The sequence below is a fragment of the Megascapheus bottae genome, chromosome 4 (genome assembly GCF_031878675.1).
Source record: "Megascapheus bottae isolate mThoBot1 chromosome 4, mThoBot2.hap1, whole genome shotgun sequence".
NCBI classification, from domain to species: domain Eukaryota; kingdom Metazoa; phylum Chordata; class Mammalia; order Rodentia; family Geomyidae; genus Megascapheus; species Megascapheus bottae.
Window position 1 is genome coordinate 47082575 of NC_143512.1, and position 21230 is coordinate 47103804.

Here is a 21230-nt window from a genome sequence, read left to right on the forward strand (position 1 = left end):
TTTTTAAAAAGCTCACAAATCAAGGCACTTTTAATCCTCCTGCTTTTCCAGCTTTAATAAGAGAACTGATGTCTGTGTTATGTTAGATTGTAAACATGCTAAAAACAGAATTTATGCTGGGCGCAGTGGCTCATGCCAGTAATCCTAGCTACTCAGGAGGCTGAGATCTGGCGAGCACAATTCAAAGCCAGCCCAAGCACTAAAAAAGTTCGATCTCCAATTAACTACTAGAAAACTGGAAGTGGTACTGTGGCTCAAGGGATAGGATGGTAGCCTTGAGCTGAAGAGCTCAGGGACAATACCCAGGCCCAGAATTCAAGTCCCACGACCACCACCACCACCAACAACAAAAAACAAAAAACAGAATTCATGTTAGGGGACAACAGGAAACATTAAATATCATATTTAAACATTCAAATTCTAAGCAAAAAAAATTTCATTTAATAGAAAATAAAAGGTTTTCTGTGCCTCTAACTTCAAGTAGGCTAAAAAAGTAGATGCTTATGTCATTTATTTATTTATTTTTGTAGTATTAGGGTTTGAACTTGGGCCTCAAATTTGCTCAACTGACTTGCTTGGCTGTCTGGCTACTTGAGCTACACCTCTGGCCTTGCTTTTTGCTGGCTATTTTGGAGAGGGAGTCTAGCAAACTTTTCTTTTCTTTCCTTGTTTCTTTCTTTCTTTCCTTCTTTCTTTTCTTTTTTTTTTTTGCTAGTCTTAGGCTTGAACTCAGGGTCTGGGTGCTGTTCCCAAGCCTTTCTGTACTCAAGGCTAGGCCTTTACCTGGGATAGTCACAAAATACAATTCTTTGGATTTCAGCCTTTTGAATAGCAAGGATTACAAGCATGATTTACCAGTGTTTGATTTATCTTCATTTTTTTAAATGGCTGTTTTGAGACAGGGTCTCATTATGTAGCCCAAGTTGGCCCTAAACTTGCAATCCTCCTGTATCAGTCTCCCATGTATTAGAATTATAGAAATGAGTTATCATGCCTGTAAACTTGTTGAGTTCATTTTAGATTACCACTATGAAACTTCCTTGGTAACTCTTAAGTTCATAAAGGAAAATAATATATTTGTCTAATCTGGAAAGGTATCTATCAGATTCCTTGAGGAAATCTCATATTCAAATACTATCAGTTTTCAATTGCCTCGTCTCAGACTTAATAAATGTTAAAGGACAAAATCAAAAAAACTACAACAAGTTACAATTAAAAACTAAAAGAGGTACAGAATATTGATCATGAAATAGGTTGGAACAACAGTAAATTTTAAGTACAACTTTAAATCTACGATTTTCCTAAATATCCTTAGAAAGATCAGAAGGTAGAAGAAGGATTGAAGAGTGTAAATATGACGACATAAATACAACAGATCCAATTTCTAATTTTGTAAAGTATATCTCAAAATAGTAAATCATTTGGGTTAATACTTGCGTGAGTAACGACTAGCTTAATTTTTTAAGTTAGTATTTTCTAATAGTATACACAGTTAAAAGACTAAATTAGTAAAAATTTTGTCAAAGCAACTGAATAACACAATTACCTTTTCAGCTGGTAGCAAATCAAAATTTTCACTAAATTCTTCTAAAACCAAATTAGCAAATTCATCATCCAAATCTGCAACCTAAAGAAAAAGGCTTTAAGTTCTTCCATTTACTTTCATAGCTATTATCTTTCCAACATACCACCAATATGCATTATTTAACTATTTCAAGATAGCTATAGCCTCTACTTTATATAGACCTTCAAACACTTCATAGCTTTCATATTAGCAACTGAGGAAGTGCTAACATGACTCCTAAATTCAAAGAGCCAGAACTTGATTGGACTCTCAGTAAAGCACTTTCCCTATGAAGACCATACGAAAGAAATGAAATAAAACACAACTTGCAGCCAAGGGTAACACAATAGACTGTTCTTAGATAATTTGGGAGTTTAGTTAGTAAAAAGTCATCTGGTACCCTCTACTATTATAGTTGGGTATATATCATAAAGCAGTCAAAAATGAAAGAATCGACCCTCCTTCACCAAAGGAAATCATTTAAGTAGAGGGGCATTGACATTATTCCAGTTCTTTTCATAATTATCTATCTTAAGAAAATAGGAGAATCTAGCAGATAATAATTTAGTAAAACAGATTCAAAAGTTGATAGCATTACAAAGGAGCAAACATTCAAACTATAGTGAAAATATACCTAATTGGTCAGAAAAGTAGTAGCTCTGAGGTCAATCCCAGATCCTGAACTCCGCATGCAGAAATGATTCGCCACTGTCTACCATTCACTTTCAGTTACATTATATCACCTCCCTCTGCCTTATACTCTAGCTAATACCAGAACTACTTCTCAGGGCTATTGTGAGGATTAAGTAACCAATTCCAATTATATATTCCATTTTATTTGGACATATAAAGTTGATTCTGGTCCATGATAATATTATCCAATGTAAAAACCAATGTAACTATGATAAAATAAAGACTAAATTTACCAATTTTACTATTTTTAAACACAGTTCAGCTATGTGAGCATGTCTGTGTTGATCAATATTCAACTGTATGTGGATAGCATGTTTTTGGGGGGGCCAGTCCTGGGGCTTGAACTCAGGGCCTGAACTCTGTTCTTGGGCTTTCTCAAGGATAGCTTAAGCCACAACACTACTTCTGGATTTTCTATGTATGTGGTACTGAGGAATTGAACCTGGGTCTTCATGCATGCGAGGCAAGCACTCTACCACTAAGCCAAACTCCTGGCCCCATTATTCACTTCTTGATGGGCAGACACTTGGCTGGCTCCCACACTTGGTTTTTGTGAATAACACTGCTAGGGATGTGGATGTACAAATATTTTTCAAAGACCCTGTTTTCCATTCTTTGGGGTATGTACACAGAATGAAAATTTGGGATTGTAGGCTTACTCTCTAAATTGTATATATGCTTATATTACCCTTATAGTTAGCACCTGTGATTGGGTATTGACAATCACGAATTTCATTACCATCATATATTATTATATCCCTGAAGATGATAGAATAAATGCAAATGTGTGTTGGCTCCTCAATGACACAGTAAGACCTTTATAATCATAGTTCTTCTGCATTAAGATAAAACAATACATGTTCACACAAAACAAACTCTCAGAAAAACCAACTATGCATGCAGTTATGCTGTCAATTTTACTTTTGTTCTGTGCTCTGCTAACCTATCATAGCAGTACTGCAAAATGGATAGCAGCTCCAACTGAGCTGAGACAGACTTAGTTAAGATCCCAGCTCTACCACTTCATTAGCTGTGTGACAATTTCGTTTACAGTCATGGGGCTTGAACTCCGGGCCTAGGTGCTGTCCTTGAGCTTTTCTGCTCAAAGCTAGTGCTCTATCACTTGAACCACAGCTCTACTTCTGTCTCCTTGGTGGTTAAGGGGAGAAACAGTCTTAGAACTGGTAAACTAAATTGTCACACAGCTAATGAAGTAGTAGAGCTGGGATCTTGGAAACATGAATATACATTAGCTTGCTGTTTTCTGTCAAAATTTTGAGGCTACATATAGTCTACAGCTACACGGTTTTAAATTTTTCTTTTTTTCCTTTTTCTTTCTTTTTTTTTCTTTTTTGTCAGTTGTGGGGCTGAACTCTGGGCCTTGGCACTGTCCCTGAGCTTTTCAGCTCAAGGCTAGTGCTCTACCAGTTGAGCCACAGTGCTACTTCCAGTTTTCTGCTGGTTAATTGGAGATAGGAGTCTCATGGACTTTTGTGTTGAAGTGGGACCAACAGATCTCAGCCTCCTGAATAGCTAAGATTACAGGTGTGAGCCACCGGTGCATGACAGTTTTAAATTTTTCTAAGTACTTTAATCTCTGGTAAAGATCAAAACAGTTTGATTTCTGATATTCTTGTTAGATGCTTTGATCCAGCAATTACGCAAACCAAACCTCAAGAAACAGTTGCACATGAGCAGTTAGAGCTACAAAGATTTTCACAGCAACAGTATTTGCAACAACAAAAGGAAACCTCAAAGTTCATCCACAGGGGAACAGATAGTAAGTTGTGCTATAATTATATATTGAAACATTATATAGGATAGAAACTGAATATAAATAAATTTTAAGTACATGTATTAACAGGGATGAATCTCCCACATAACAGGAAATGTAATAAAATACAAACAGCATATTCCACTTAAAGCTCACAACATGCATTTCGTTATTTAAAGTTGGATAGGGAAGGGAGGAAAACAAGATGATGGGCGGGGGTGGAGAGAGGGAAATGGGGACCAAGACATGAGAAAGGGTATCAATGTATGTGAAGTAATGCACCTTCTATCTGGTGAATATAATGTAACCCTTCTATTACAATAAAAAATATATAAAAAAAGCTCACAACATGCAAAACTATGTTCTTTTTAAGCTCTCAGCCTAATTTTAATTATGTTCTAAAATCTAAGTGCTAGTGATTGTATATAGAGATTCCCTTCTTGAATACTTGTTTGTTAAAAACAAGTCCTTGGACTTTCTCAAGGCTAGTGCTCTACCACTTGAGCCACAACACCCATTCTGGCTTTTCTTATGTATGTGATACTGAGGAATCGAACCCGGGTCTTCATGCACACTAGGCAAGCACTCTTACAACTAGGCCAAACTCTCAACCAGCAAAACTATGTTCTTTAGGGATATAATTTGTAGTAATTATAAAAGGCTAAAAAGACAAATACTAAAATATGTCAAGAGAGCTGGAGGTATCAGCTCATGGAAGAGTATATACTTAACATTCCCAAGACAGTGTATCCAACAACAAACACACAGTGTGTATGCACGTTTATGTTCACATGTATATGTGAACACACGATGGTGCTGCACATATTGGTGTTGGCTTAATTATGTATTATACTTAAATATTTCATATGTAATCGTATATAAAATTTCACAATAAATACTGCTCTTTTGAGGTTACTGAATACTTAAACCATTTTAAACTCAGAATTTACTTGTTCAATTAAGGCGTTCCTCGCTTCAAGTGTCTCCATCAGCAAGTCAGGATCACTCGTTTCCAAAAGGGGTTTTCTCTCAAAGTCTTTTCCATCATCTGAATTAGAATTCCAAAGAAGTTTTTCTTTACTTACTACATCCACGATTCCTTTGAAAGTTTTGGCTTCACCAATTGGTAACTATGAACAGAGTGAGATTAGCATGATAAAACCATCACTCACGACTGCACTTATGACAAAACTCTACTCATACCTTTTCCCCCAAAAAACTATTGCCATTATAATCTATAGCAATTTTTATTCATAACCCAACTTCTTCCAAAAAGGTTTAGATATTATTAAAAAATGTATATGTCACAATAAATAAATTAGTGAGGAATCTAAGGAGTTTATGTTAATCAATTTACCTGTAAAAGCAAAGGCTTTGCCTTTAACTTCTCTCTGATGCTTTCAACTGCATAGCTGAAACTATAAAAGGAAAAATAATCAGTTTAAAATATTTTAAGCATGATTTAAAGTACTAGTTAATGAAGGAAAAGGTAATATTGACAAAGAAGCAACATACTCATAACCTAACTTAGGAAATTACAACTCTGTGCACCTGCTTCATAATAACAATACAAATGTTCTCAGTCATGGGCTTGAACTCTGGGCCTGAGTGCTGTGTCTGAGCGCTTCAGCTCAAAGATATGGCCCTACCCCTTGAGCCACAGTGCCACCTCCAGTTTTCTAGTGGTTAATTGGAGATAAAAGTCTCATGTTCTTTAGCGCTCTGGCTTTGAATCACAATCCTCAGATCTCAGCCTCCTGAATAGGATTACAAGCATGAGCCACCACACCCAGCACCACTTATTATTTTCAATGCTTACCATTTAACAGCTTTATATGGGAGAACATCTTGAATAAACTTGTTAACAGTAGGGGCCAGGAGTTTGGCCTAGTGGTTAAAGTGCTTGCTTAGCATGCATGAAGACCCGGGTTCGATTCCTTGGTACCACATACATAGAAAAAAGCCGGAAGTGGTGCTGAGGCTCAAGTGGTAGAGCTCTAGCCTTGAGAAAGTCCAAGGGCAGTGCTCAGGTCCTAAGCTCAAGCCCAGGACTGGCAAAAAACAAAACAAAACAAACTTGTTAACAGTAATTAAAAATCTACTATAATCATGCATAAAATTTAGAGATTAAGTTTACAAATGAAGGCTAAATGAGTTCATCAAGGTCACATGGGGAGTAAAGATTCAAATGCAAGTTTACACACGACTCAAAGACTCTTCAACAGTTAGATTTGCTGTTACTCAAAGTTACTAAATTTCTTCCAAGAACCAGACTAATTATTCTCTACATACCTCTTTGACCCTATCTGGCTATTTCTATGGCTATCCAGGCATGCAACAATCATCTCTGGCACACAGGTGATTTATTTCTACGTGAGATCCTTTTGGTCCCAATGTCCTAGTATTCAGCTATCTCCCTCCCTATCACCACAGGCACATCATCCTACCACAGGAAACTCCAAACAGAAGAGTCAGAACTTGAGGCCAGCACATTCTAGAGGCTGCTTACTGTGCTACAGGTAATAAAGATAATAATTCTTCCAACAAATAAACAAGCAGCCTAGGAATTACTGGAGAGAATTATATAAATACAAAGCACAAAACTGTAATCTTAGAGGAAGAACAATTTATGTTCTGTGATTTCAGCTCCCACTCCTCTCTCCCTCCCTCCCCTTCCCAGGATCTTTCCCTACCACATTTCCCCCCAAATCCTTAATATTCTTGATTTTCTCCCTTTCACTGAGCTTGCTTCCAGTAGAAAAAATCAAGGATAAGCGCAGGAAACTATTCTCTAGCTCTAGGAAGTATGGGGGATTAGTAAATGTTAGCAATACCAGTTACTACCCTGCTAGAGTTCCAAAGATAACCAATAGAGTCAGTAAGATAGAACTTCATCAGGATCTGAGAATACACGATCCAGCCGCCCAAACTCAAGTATAATTCATGAAAAAAATCAAATTATATGCTCACTTTGATAAACCAAAGACATCCTATATACCTTGCTCCAGCTTTGTCCATCTTGTTCAAAAAACAGATTCGAGGTATTTTGTGTTTGTCAGCTTGTCTCCACACTGTAAGAGTTTGGGCCTAAAGCAGAGAAGAAGGGGAGAAAACCCTTCAATGTTAGGCTTTATATCACTGTTGAAGATCATTTGGTGGGGCTTTTAGTAATTGTATTAGTACCCTAACTTCATTTCGAGAACTTTCAAATCTACAGAGAAGCTGATAAGACAGTAAATCATTCCCAAATATTAACATTTGACCACATTTACAGACTCTACCAACATGCATGTATTGTGTGTGCTGCTCAAATCCCCACTTTGGAAACTGACTGGTCTACTGCCATGCTTGCCCAGGTCCAACTTCTCAGCTATTCTAAGGTTTGAGCATACCACAGGTAAGAGGGTAGACCTATTCCTCCAGGCCATGGTATCTCTAACATAATTCCAATTTTGTCAAAGACTCCCTACTAGCTTGGCCAAACCTTTTATGGAGCCTTGGTATCAGCTGAGATTCTGTCTACCTAATCCTTCCTTGCACTTCCATCATAGGCATCAGAGCTGCACTGTGATCTGAATGTTCTCTCCCTTGCTCTTCACTAAGCTGCAGACATTGTCATACTTTAACACACGAACAAGGACTTCTTCCTGCTAACTAAATATAATTATCACACTCAGAAAACTTTGTTTGACAGAATATTTGTATCTAATATCATTAGTCATATTCAAATTTCCCTGACTTTGTTTTCTGCCAGTCCTGGGGCTTGAACTGAGGTCCTGACCACTGTCCTTGGGCTTTCTCAAGGCTAGAGCTCTATCACTTGAACCACAGTACCACTTCCGGTTCTTTTTCTATGTATGTGGTAACCAAGGAATTGAACCTGGGTCTTTGAACAAGTTAAGTGAGCACTCTGCCACTAGGCCAAACTCCCAGCCCTGATTTTTTTTTTCCTAGTGATATTCCCTTAACCTTTTTTATGGTCCAGAATCCAACTGAGGAGCATAAGTCACATGTAGTCTTCTGGCCTCTCTGCTCTCTAGCTTTTTACCATCCCCACCCCATCCTCCAGTCATTTATGGTATTACAAGACTTTTTACAATTTCCAGAAAGTTATGGTTTGTTTTGTTATTATTGCTTCCAGAAGATTTTTCATGTATTGTCTCATGTATGGACCAAACATCTTTGGGAGGAATAGAACACAGGTAATACTATGTACTTCTTGGAGGATTATACTATATCAATTGGTCCTAGTTTTTGGACTACTTAAGATAATACCATGGTTGACCACTAGTGGTTTGAGCTTGTGATTCTAGTTTCTCAGGCGCTGTGGCTCAAGGGGTAGGGTGGTAGACCTGAGCTGAAGAGCTCAGGGACAGTGCCAAGGCCCAGAGTTCAAGCCCCAGGACTTGGGTTCTAAATTCAACATAAAGCCTATTTTCATTGTAGGAAAAGCAGGTATAACTATCCCTTAGAAAGAGAGTAATTCATTGTACTAGTAACAATCCACTATCAAAATTTAACAACCTTTATACATATATACACACACTTACTTTTTGGGGTACAGTGCTATGGATCAAATCCAGGGTCTTGTTGCACCTAAGAAAAGTGATTCCTAGGCCAAGGACTTTTACAGACGGTATTGGGAGATAATTATTCACAGGGCTTTCATGTTTCTACATGGTGTTCTAAAAGACATGGATTTCCTCTGTTCTGGACCATTTTCCAAGGATCTAGGTCTATCAACAGCTTTTAAAACAGACAATGACTGGGAGTAAAGGGCAGGTTTGCTTACCTTCCAATAGAGAATGCCTTCAGAAGAAAGGGCAAGAATTATTTATTGCACACTGTAAGACATTTCTATTCTCTCTCTCTCTCCTTATTTTTATTTTTTAGTGGGTCATGGGGGCTTGAACTTGGCCTAGGCATTGTCCCTGAGCTCTTCAGCTTAAGGCTACTGCCCTATCCTTAAGCCAAGTCCCATATCCCATTTTCTAGAGGTTAATTGGAGATTAGAGTCTCAGGTTCTTTTGTGCCCGTGCTGGCTTTGAACCTTGATCCTCAGATCTCAGCCTCCTGAGTAGCTAGGATTATAGGCGTGAGCCACCACGCCCACCTGACATTTCTATTCTTTGAGTATGAAATTCCTCTTTTTTTTTTTGCCAGTCCTGGGCTTAAACTCAGGACCTGAATGCAGTCTTTAGGCTTTCTCAAGGCTAGAGCCCTACAACGTAAGCCCACTGCACCATTTCTGGCTTTTTTCTATGTATGTGGTTCTGAGGAATTGAACCTGGATCTTCATGCATGCTAGGCAAGCACTCTACCACTAGGCCAAACTCTGAGCCTGAAACTCCTCTTTTTATTGTTTCTTTCCCCTCCCCCTTCTCTTTGTCCCCGACTAGAACTCAAGCTTTGCATCTGATGCTTTCATTCCTTGGCTGATGGTCTCTCATTTGAGCCCTTTCAAGGCAAGTTGTGCCTAACTCCTTTCACATCACCCTCTAGGGACCCAGAAATCAGAACACAAAAATGCTAAAACAACTCTGGGATTAAGGAGTTCTTTGTCTTTTACTCAGGAACCTTGTGTGTCCTGCCAGAAGCGATGAAACTAGGGCAGATGAATGGGTTAGCTTCAAGTAACAGAATCTCAGGCCCTTCACAGTTCTTGATACTAACTTTCATTATTTTCTAAAGAAAAACTAACATTTTTATCAAATATTGAGATGATAGTCAATATTACATTTCAGCTTTCCACAGAAATGGTAGGGACAAAGGGTAAACCAATTGGGCAGGGATACTCACTAGACACTATGTTGGAAATGAACTATACAACTTGGGAGGAAGAGGGGTGGTGGGAGGGGAAAAACTGGGAGAGAATGAGGGGGTGACACTGTTCAAAAAGAAATGTACTTATTACCTGACTTATATAACTGTAACCCCTCTGTATATAACCTTTACAATATTTTTTTTTTTTGTCTGTTGTGGGGCTTGAACTCTGGGCCTGGGTGTTATCCCTGAGTTCTTCAGCTCAAAATTATGGCCCTACCCCTTGAGCCACAGTGCCACTTCCAGTTTTCTAGTAGTTAAGCCTGGGACTTTAGTGCCTGGGGTGGCTTTGAACTGTGATCCTCAGATCTCAGCCTCTTGAGTAGCTAGGATTACAGATGTGAGCCACTGGCGCCTGGTTCTACAATAAAATTTTTTAAAGAGAAAAATAAAAATAAATTTCAGGTTCTTTAAACCATAATTTGATTTATATGAACTTACCAAATAAAGGGTTACAGTTATCTAATTCTAACAGTCAGTCTGTCAGTCTGTCTCTCTCTCTTTCTATATACACATATACTGACATACACATACATATATACACATACATATATGCATATACATACGTGTGTACGTACACATGTACACACACGCACACACACACAAATCATGCTATCATTTTTTTTTTTTATTTTGGGAATATTTTTACCTCTACACCAGCAGAGGCATCAAATACAGTCACTGCACCATCCAATACTCGTAAACAGCGTTCAACCTCCAGGGTAAAATCTACATGACCTAAGAAAAGCACAAGGAATACTTTCACATAACCCAGCAGTTTCACTTCTGGTTATATACTTGAAGAGACATTTTTTTGCACACCCATGTTCTCAGGAACATTATTTACCAAAAAGTAAAAGCAACCCAATGTTAGAGCAAATTAGTGAGGAATAAACAAAACCTGGTACAGACAATTAGGCCCTCTTCATCCACAGGATTTGAAACTGGAGATTCAATCACAGATGAAAAACATACAGAAAAAAAAACTGTTTACACTAAACATGTGCAGATTTTTTTCTTGTTATTCTCTAAACAATACAGTATAACAACTTTATATAGCAGTTAAATTAGATATTACGATCAGGTAAAAGGATATACATAGGTTATATGTAAGTACTTTTCCATCTTATATAAGGGACTTGAGCATCTGCTGATTTTGGTATTCACAGAAGATCCTGGAACATTATCACTCACGGATACTGAGAGACAGCAATAAATATATTCCTTCAAATAATTTCTTGAATACAAGGACTATGTGCTATGTGAATCAAGACCATCATAAGACAAATGTGATATGATTCTATTTATATGAAGTACTTAAGTTAATCAGGATCAAGGATGTATAAATTGAAATGATGGTGGGATAAGGGGCAAAGTGGAGCATTTGTTTAATAAAGTATAGAACTTCAGTTCTGCAATATGAAAATTTTACTGTGAATCTGCTTCACAGTGATGTGGATATACTTAACATTACTGAATTGTATATTTAAAACAGCAGCCCTATGCTGGTGGCTCACACCCATAATCCTAGCTCTTCAGGAGGTTGAGAGCTGAGGATTGCAGTTTCAAAGCCAGCCTGGGCAGAAAAGTCCAGGCAACTCTTATCTCCAACTAACTACCAAAAAAAGCTGGAAGTAAGCTGGGTGCGGTGGCTCACGCCTGTAATCCTACCTACACTGGAAGCTGAGATCTGATAATGAAGGTTCAAAGCCAGCCCAGCACAAAAGGACCTGAGACTCTTATCTCCAATTAACCTCTAGAAAAGGGGAGGTGGGGCTTTGCTCAAGGGTAGGGTGATAGCCTTGAACTGAAGAGCTCAGGGACAATGTCCAGGCCCAGGGGTAGGGTGGTAGCCTTGAGCTGAAGAGCTCAAGGAAAGCTCCCAGGATGAGTTCTAACCTATGACCCACGGAAAAAAGAAAAACAAAAAAAAGCTGGAAGTAGAAGTATGGACCACAAGCCTTGAAAAAAAAAATAATATTTAAAAAAAATAAAAGCTCAGAAACAGCACTCAGGTCCTGAGTTTAAGCCCAAGGACTGGTACCAAAAAAGAAGTTAAGGCATGTTGGTGTACTTCCTGTGATCCTAGCACTGGCAGGAGGAGCACATGCAGGAGGGACTGCAAGTTTGAGGATAATCTGGGCAACTGAGCAAGACAATTTCTCACCTCTTTCTCCAAAAATTTAGGATGACAGATTTTATAATGTTTTATAATAGTAATAGTAATAATACATCTGCCCCCCCCAATCCCATGCAAATAGAATACCTAAGTCATATAGCATCTCTGTATAGGTGAAACAGAAACATACCTGGTGTATCAATTAGATTGACTCTATACCCCTTCCAATCAAAAGTAACAGCTGCTGATTGAATGGTAATGCCTCTTTCTCTCTCCTGAGCCATGAAATCTGTTACTGTATCTCCATCATCAACATCTAATCAGGAAAAGGAGGACACAGTTTAGTTCAATAGCCAGAGCATTTCATGGGTACTTGGAACCTAATTGACATGGTTTAATTCTCATTAAGAAAACTCTTTCCCAAAATATTTGCTCTAATATTTACAAAGCTTTTCTCCAGAAGATTTTGTTATAAAAATTACTTTTTCTTGGACTAGGGCAAGGCTGAAGTTGTACTTACCTAGCAAAACATAGTAAACCATACACTTATTTAATTTTTTTCCAATGTTGACTTTTATTACCCTTCTTTATCCTACCTGATCCTTTGATAGAAAGCAAAGTCATACAATTTAAGAACTCAAATTTAAATCCTAGCTTACCACTCACTCATCCTATGATCTTAAACAAGTTACATAACTTAGGACAGTGAAATGAGATGATATAGAGTAGCTAATCCAGAAGATGATAAATGGAAGCAATACATAATGAAGTAAAAGAGATAACGTACAACTCAGACCATTACTTTAGGTTCATAAATTGGAGATCTGAAGAAAAGACTTACTAGACATATGACAGAACGGTGTGTTGGGGTCATGGGGTTTGAACTTGGCCTGAGCACTGTCCCTGAACAATTCAACTCAAGGCTACCTCCCTACCCTTGAGCCAAGCCCCACTTCCTTTTTCTAGCTAGAGGTTAATTACAGATAAGAGTCTCAGGTTCTTATGTGCCCGGGCTGGTTTTGAACCTTGATCCTCAGATCTCAGCCTCCTGAGTAGCTAGGATTACAGGTGTGAGCCACCATGCCTGGCTTATGTGATTTTTATGAGCAATCCGGTGGCTATACACTTAGAAATCTAGTCTCATGAAGATTCTAATCCTGATGGTCTCTCCCTGTAGAAATACTAAGTCTCAGTCACTTCTCAGGGGATAGAGAAATGGCTGCCAGTAAGGGACATATCATAAAGTAGACTTCTAAACCTTAATTTCCAAAGTAAGCTAGAGCACCATTATTTAAAAGCAAAAGAAAAACACAAAACCAAAATAAAATGCTTCCTAGGGACCACATTTGCATGCTTAGCCAAACAGTATAATTTTCATATTATAGCTAGAAAAGTTTAAAATGTAGGTAAATACCATTATAGTAAACTAAGGATTTTTTAGAAATGTTTTTTTATCATTTTTCCCTTTCTACATGAGTATTTAAGGATTAACTTTCCTTTAAGGAATAAGACAACAAAACAAAAATCAACCACGGGCCGGGAGTTTGGCCTAGTGGTTAAAGTGCTTGCCTAGCATGCACCGATTCCTCGGTACCACATACATAGAAAAAAGCCACAAGTGGTGCTGAGGCTCAAGTGGTAGAGTTCTAGCCTTGAGAAAGTCTAAGGACAGTGCTCAGGCCCTGAGCTCAAGCCCAGGACTGGCAAAAAAAAAAAAAAAAAATCAACCACGTTGCTGGGTAACACACAATAAAACAAATGATTGGTAAACTACGAATTGAGAAGAATTAATCACTTGGAGATATGTAATCACAGCTTTCCTGAGGAGGGGATGGCATGACCCTATGGTGAGACCTGCAAAGAGGCCTATGGCGTTGTAACAACAGACAGTCATTCCTACATGGCATTCGTATCCTCTACACAAAGAAATATCTAAAGCTAAAGGGAAGCTATGGTTCCTGTCCTATAACCTCTGGGTACAGCAGTGCCAATGAGACCATTATGGCCTTAAAGTCTGCAAAATCAGTGCAGTCTTAAAAGACCCTTTGATGAATGTTGCAGCTACCTTGTCTTTCAGTTGTGATTTACACATCAGTGACTCCATGCCATAATCAAAGATTCTAGATTGACTTCTTAATCAATTATTTTCCAATGATGTTTTTGCTAATAGGGAGTGGGGATAGGAGGAATCCTTCTAACCTCCCAATGATCTCGTGTATCCAGAATAGTACAATATTCTTTCTGTGGTGGTAGTTTTGCCTGCATCGATATGAGCCATAATTCCAATATTACGGATTCTGTTTAAAAAGGAAGGGAAAAATGCATTATTAGGCATATACTAATAAAATATAAAATCAAAACACATATACTGTATAAATTTCAAAGCTGGTTAGTATTCTTATAATGTGTATAATTACATAAAACCTAGAAAAAAGTCAGGTGCCAGTGGCTCACACCTATAATCATAGCTACTCAAGAGGCTGAGATCTGAGTATCACCATTGGAAGACAGACAACACTGGCTGAAAAGCCTGTGGGACAGACTCTTATCTCCACTTAAATTACAGAAAGAGCCAGAAGAGTTGCTATGGCTCAAGTGGTAAAGTGCTAGCCTTGAGCAAAAGCAGCTCAGAGGTTGAGTTCAAGCCTCAAGACCAGCACAGAAAAGAAGGAAAAAAAACCTGAAAACAACCAAACATATTTGGAGTGTATCCTACTACAATACTCTGAAAAAACATGCAAGCAACAACTGCTGGTAGGCCACTATAATCCTGAGAACATTTTATAGTTCTATTAGAAGTGTGCTGCTGTTGTATTTAAATGTTTAGCATTAAACAGAGGAAAGAAATTTGCCTTTAAGATTCACACTAACATCTATCAGTAGCTAATGTAAAAGGCCACAGAAATTAAAAATTCACCAGCAATGCATATTAGAGTAAACTTTTCAGCAGTGTATGGGGAGGAACAATGCAGTATCAACAACAGTAGGTACTTACTTAGCCAGAGGAGGGCTAATGATGGAGTGTAGCGACTTAATATCGTTTCCTATTAAGCCTAAAGGAAAGAAGGTTAAAATTGAACTGTTAATTTTATGAAAATGCCTCCAAATTACAAATAGAAATATCTAGACTTAAAGATTACTAACTTCAAATAAAGTAGAATTAACATTTCAAATAAAGTAAAACTGACTTTATTTAAAAATCATTTTCCTACCATCTGTAAGGGAAAAGCTATAGTTGATGATAAAAGTTTCAATAGCCAGGCAACAGTGGTTCATACTTATAATCTAGTTACTTAGGAGACTGAGGATTAAGACTGCCGTTCAAAGCCAGCTAGAGGAGGAAAAAAAACCCAAAACAACAACAACAAAAAAAACTTAGAAATTCTTATCTCCAATTAACCAGCAAAAAACCCCTAGCCAAACAACAAAAAAGTAGAGGCATAGCTCAAGTACTTGCACACAAAAAAGTTTTAAAACGCCAATTTCTAGGTCATATTTTCAGAAAAATACAGATTAGATCCAATCTTTGTCACATACTATACTTCCAATTACAGAACTGTAGAATTAGAATTAATGTTCATAATGATATTAAGCCACCAGTAAAATCTAAATTAAAAAATTTAAATCCACAGTCCTGTGTACCTATATTTTCTAAAACTTGCAAGCTCAGAGTGATGCTCTAAACAGCTGATAACCAAATCACAGTACAATCTGAAATTTACCTGCCCTTAGCAATCCCAGGACACAGTGCCTTTAAAGATGGCTTGGGAGCTATCACAGAAAATAAGCTAAAACTTCTAAAAGGCCAAGTAGTATATCTTTTTGATACAGGGTCTCACCATATATTTCAGTCAACTTAGAATTTGTTATGTAGCTCAGGCTGACTTCAATTCTGCCCCAGTCTCCTGAATGTTAGGATTAGAGGTATGCTCCATATATCCATCCAGTTTATACACACACACACACACACTTTTTTTTTTTGGGGGGGTCATGGGGCTTGAACTTGGCCTGGGCATTGTCCCTGAGCTCTTCAGCTCAAGGATACTGGCCCAACCCTTGAGCCAAATCTCAGGTCCTTTTGTGCTCGGGCTGGTTTTGAACCTTGATCCTCAGATCTGTCTCCCGAGTAGCTAGAATTACAGGTGTGAACCACCATGCCCGGCTCTAGCTTATATTCTTTTTTTTTTTTTTTTTTTTTTTTGCCAGTCCTGGGCTTGAGCTCAGGACCTGAGCACTGCCCTTGGACTTTCTCAAGGCTAGAGCTCTACCACTTGAGCCTCAGCACCACTTCCGGCTTTTTTCTATATATGTGGTATCAAGGAATCAAACCCGGGTCTTCGTGCATGCTAGGCAAGCACTTTAACCACTAGGCCAAACTCCCAGCTTATATTCTTTTAATACAAAAATATGTCCAGTGTCCAGTTCCATGCCTACAATAGATTTCATTAATAAGTAATATTAAAGCAATATTAAATGCAATTATACTTGTAAATTTAATCTGTATCTTGTTGCTTATTTAACCGAGGTCTTCCAAATTTCAGTTTTATATCACTTTTTAAACCTTGTGAGTCTAAAGATCAAACTATAACCTATACCCTACAGCTAAATTCAAATAATAGAAAATTAAAACCTACATATGCACAACTAATGAAGTTCATTAAATCCACATGTCCATTCAAGCCAAGAACCACTGAGTATTTTTAGTTTATCGTTCTCATTTGACAAAGACGATAATGAGAATAGCAACAGAATTAAGCTTTTTATCCAATCTACCATGCATTTGCTAATACAAGACACTAGGAATAATGTCTAACATATGTTGGGTTAAAAATAATTAGAAATTTCTGGGCATGGTGGCTCATACCTGTAATCCTAGCTACTCAGGAGGCTGAGATCTGAGGATCACAGTTCAAAGCCAGCCAGGGCACTAAAAAGTCCATGATACTCTTATCCCCAATAAACCACCAGAAAACTGGAAGCAGCACTATGGCTCTAGGAGTAGGGTGGTAGCCTTGAGCTGAAGAGCTCAGGGGCAGCACCCAGGCCCAGAGTTCAAGTCTCATGACTGACAAAAAAAAAAAAAAAAGAAATAGAAATAAAATAGCTTGTTCTTGAGTCTTCTAGCTCCTAACAGCTATACATCAAAACAAATATTTAATCAAACTACTTCAAAGACTCTTTAAATTCATGTTTTCTAGTAAACTTTTGACAAAGCATTTTGCATAAAACCCAGCAAGGAATTACACTTTTTTTTTTTTTGCCAGTCCTGGGACTTGAATTCAGGGCCCAGGCACTGTCCTTGAGCATTTTTGCTCAAGGCCAGCAATCTACCATTTGAGCCAAAAGCACTACTTCCAGCTTTTTCTGTGCATGTGGTACCAAGGAATCGAATCCAGGGCTTCATGCATGCTAGGCAAGCACTCTATCAGTAGGCCATACTCCTGTCCGCCCCCCCCCCACCCCAAAGAGCAGTCAGCTACCACCTCCAGCAATCTTGCCTTTGCTCAGCCCCTAAGTATGTCCAGCAGAGGAGGAACACCTCCTTCCCTCCTAGCCCCCATCACCCCCAAGAATCATAAGAAATACTGAGATGTAGAATAGAGTCCGAGATCTCAGGGGAAAAAAGGAGAGATTCTTGCAAAAAAAAAGAAAGTAAAGGAGCAAGAGAGAAAAGAAAGGAACGAAATTAGTAAAATTAGAATCTAACAGTTGTACCTGGTAAGGAACTGTAATTCCTCCCATGAAGTATCCATGGCTTTGATCTTTTTAATCTTGCTCTTATACAGCAGCACATATTCTAGTAAAGAGAAAACAAAATCTTGTATCAGTACTTTAACTTTGCAACTATGCTTTGTCACAAGAAAACACTTTGCATCCCCTTTTGAAGGGACCCAAATTCTCATATTCTTTTAAGAAAGTGACAAACCAAATTTATATTACAGAAAAAAACAGGAATAATATTAATGTCAACTTTCTATTTAGAACTGACCTTTACACCTGGCTTAGACTTGTATCATTAGCACGGAGCTGGGGACTTACTGGAAATGTAATTTACCAGGCCCTATTCCAGACAAGAACAGGTGATTGTAATAGCTACAATTTGAAATCTGGGAGTCTAAAGTTTAGATAAGAGTCAGAAAGGTTAAATAAGGTATTTCCACACTGGATATACTTGGTTCTACTAAAAGCTTGTGGAGATCAAGAGCTCAGAAGACACTGGCTATTTTTAGGATTTATGTTTGTCTGTGTATTGTGTATGCATGTATGTGCACGTGCATGCGTGCCAGTACTAAAGCTTGAACTCTGGGCCTCACACTATAGCTTGGCTTTTTTCCTCAAAGCTAGTGCTGTACCACTTAAGTCACAGCCCTATTTCTGGCTTTTTTGCAGGCTAATTGGAGATAAAGAGTCTCCAGTCTCAAGGATTTGTCTAAAAATCTTGGTTCTTATCACTCAGCCTCCTGAGTACCTAGGATTATAGATGTGAGCCACAGGTGCCTCATACCAGCTTGTTTTTAGGATTTTTAACAGTAGCCACCCCAGAGAATCACCTGAAAGCTTCTTGAAAATCTGACAGTAGGGTTGCTTATAAACCTAACTACTCAGGAGACTAAGATCTAAAGATCACAGTTTAAAGCCAGCCCAGAGAAATGCATGAAACCTTTATCTCCAATAAACTACTCAGAAAAAGCTGGATGTGGCATTGTGGCTTAAGTGGTAGAATACTAGCCTTGAGCAAAAGCAGCTCAGGGACAGTGCCCAGGCCGAATTCAAGCCCCAGAACCAGCAAAAGAAAACAAAACAAAATGAGAAAACCATGACAGTAGGAAAAAATCAAAACAACAACAACAACAAAAAACTGGGAGAGCAAGGGAAAGGGGGAACATTATCCAAAATGAAATGTATGTATTACCTGACTTATGTAACTGTAACCCCTCTGTACATCACCTTTATAACAATTTAAAAATTAAAACAACAACAACAACAAAACCATGCAGTGGGGGAAGAGAAAGAACTGGGAGAGATGGAAGTTATATTGTGAAAAGTTCCACAGTTGACTCTAATGTCACATCACAATGAGAATCAGTGAGTTACAGCAGGCCTATGTAGGACCAAGTCTATTTCTACTGCAGCTGCTGCCCTTACCTTCTCATGCTGGCCAGTCTCCATCCCAATCCATCCCTAGACTAGTAAGACACACATTGACACCTGCTAACATACTTGGACTATTTACTGTAAGAGAAATATATAAACATATATATTCTTCTGTGTGCTTCATAACAGCAGAACTGAATTTACAGACTAATGATCAAAGATGCCGCTTCCAGGCTAAAGGTTCTCCACTAGTCTCTTCCTCTTCTGAGTTGCTGGAGGTGAAAACTAGATAAGCTGTTGTCTGCCACTTGGCTGTAAATGATCATTTGAGAATATTTCTTTTTTCTTTCTTTCTTTTTTTTTGGTCAGTTGTGGGACTTGGACTCTGGGCCAGGAGTTGTCCCTGAGCTCTTTAGCTCAACGCTACTGTCCTGCTCCTTGAGCCACAGCACCACTTGTAGTTTTTTAGTGGTTAACTGGAGATAAGAGTCTCATAGTCTTTAGTGTCCAAGCTGGCTTTGAACCGCGATCCTCAGACCTCAGTCTTCTGAGTAGCTAGGATTACAGGCGTGAGTCACTGCACCTGGACCATTTGAGAATGTTTCTAATGAACACTGGAGACGTCCACTTATAAAATCATGTAGAATATTTTTAAGGAGATTCAGGAATCATGCAGAGTTTAAAGACTAAGGCAATATTCTTGAAATATAGGACAAATTCCAAAGTGGCCAAGAAATTGGCTTTCAACAGCTCTGCAGAAAAAGTATGACTGATTGATTTAGCAATACTGAAATTTGAACTTAGAGCCTCACACTTGCCATGAAGGCACTCTATCATTTGAGCCACTCTACTTTTAGAACCACACTGCCAATATACATTTTGCAATGGTTGTTTTCAAGATTAAATCTTGCTTTATGCATGGGCCAGCTTGAACTCTATTCCCCTTATTTGTGCTTCCCTTTGCTGCTGAGATTGTATTTACATTAATAAGCCTAGTCATGGTTCTTTCCCCATAGTCTGGAATGAAAGGAGCATGCAACTGTGCTTAGGTACTGAATAAGAGGGAGTCTCTTGAATTTGTATGGCTAGGCTGGCCTTGAACTATGATTACTCAGTCTCTGTCTCCAAAGTAGCTAAGAAAAAAGGCTAGTACCACATTGCCTTGCAAAAGGGTTTATTTTAAATATGTACATTAATTTTAATAAGAGCTTTATTTCATAGAAGCCTCAACCTACAGACTTTAGAGTATAAAGTCTATCTTCCCAGGTTAAAGATGATAATTAAGTGCTACAATTGTTAGAAAAGCTAAAGAACACTACCCTCCTCCAAAAACAACTGGCACTTTACACCTCATGAGAACAACATTTCATGTTATTTGCTGTGGTTTTTTTTTCATTATTAAGGTAATTTCTTTTAACATGTTAAATTAAGGGAATTTCTTTTCAATAAGTTTACCTTGAGGATAGCCAAATGTAACTCCAAACTTACATTTGGAGTAAAAAAAAAGTGATGACCTACAGCAGGACATGGAGAGTAGAATATCTGAGGCTGTTAAAGTACATTTAATTTTATGAGAAAAGCTTACATGAATATGCATACTAGGCATTTTCTGATGACTCAATGCAAATATCCACAAGTTGGTAAACATCTTGATCTTTTAAACTGTTTTCTGAAAAAAGAAAAACACAGAAGTATAACAATTAAAATGTGCATATGAATGAAGTATAGGGCCACAATGCTAAACCATTAAGAAGCCATGTCTGGTCCTCCTCTGAAATCTGCTATGTTCTTATTTAGAAAGTCACCAAGTCTTGTCATATCATTTCCTAAATAAATCTTGAGTCTGTGCTTTCTTCATTCTAAATGCCAAAGTTCTTGTCTCATTGCTCTCGGCAGTCATTACTGTAACAGACATTTGTCTTTTGTAGCTCTAACACAATGCTGTCAATAGGAGCAAGTCTATACCCCATATGGGCAAAGATTTTGGAGTACAAGCTAAAGTAATTTCTTGAAGTTGATACTGATTTCGGAAAAAAAAGCAGAAAAAGAGTCAAGCTAAGCAACAGGGGCAAAAGCTCCTTCCCATAGTAATTCTGCATTTCGCACATGGCTTGAGCGGCCCCTTTGACATCTTATCATTATGGCCTTGAGTAATTAGACAC

General features: G+C 38.1%; 1 protein-coding gene across 2 annotated transcripts in view; it reads right to left on the reverse strand.

Moving 5' to 3' along the window:
• Positions 1-21230, reverse strand: part of Gfm2 (GTP dependent ribosome recycling factor mitochondrial GFM2) — a 39079-nt gene that overhangs the window by 15402 nt on the left and 2447 nt on the right. The window contains exons 2-11 of one of the 2 annotated variants that reach the window (XM_090331827.1): positions 20654-20737; positions 17689-17770; positions 14969-15026; positions 14173-14270; positions 12164-12289; positions 10504-10592; positions 7030-7118; positions 5389-5449; positions 4982-5161; positions 1547-1627 (exon numbers count right to left, since the gene is read on the reverse strand). In XM_090331827.1, coding sequence (XP_090187953.1) covers positions 1547-1627; positions 4982-5161; positions 5389-5449; positions 7030-7118; positions 10504-10592; positions 12164-12289; positions 14173-14270; positions 14969-15026; positions 17689-17770; positions 20654-20716 — 927 coding nt within the window. In that variant the 5' untranslated portion in view covers positions 20717-20737. The other variant, XM_090331828.1, reaches the window with a different exon arrangement.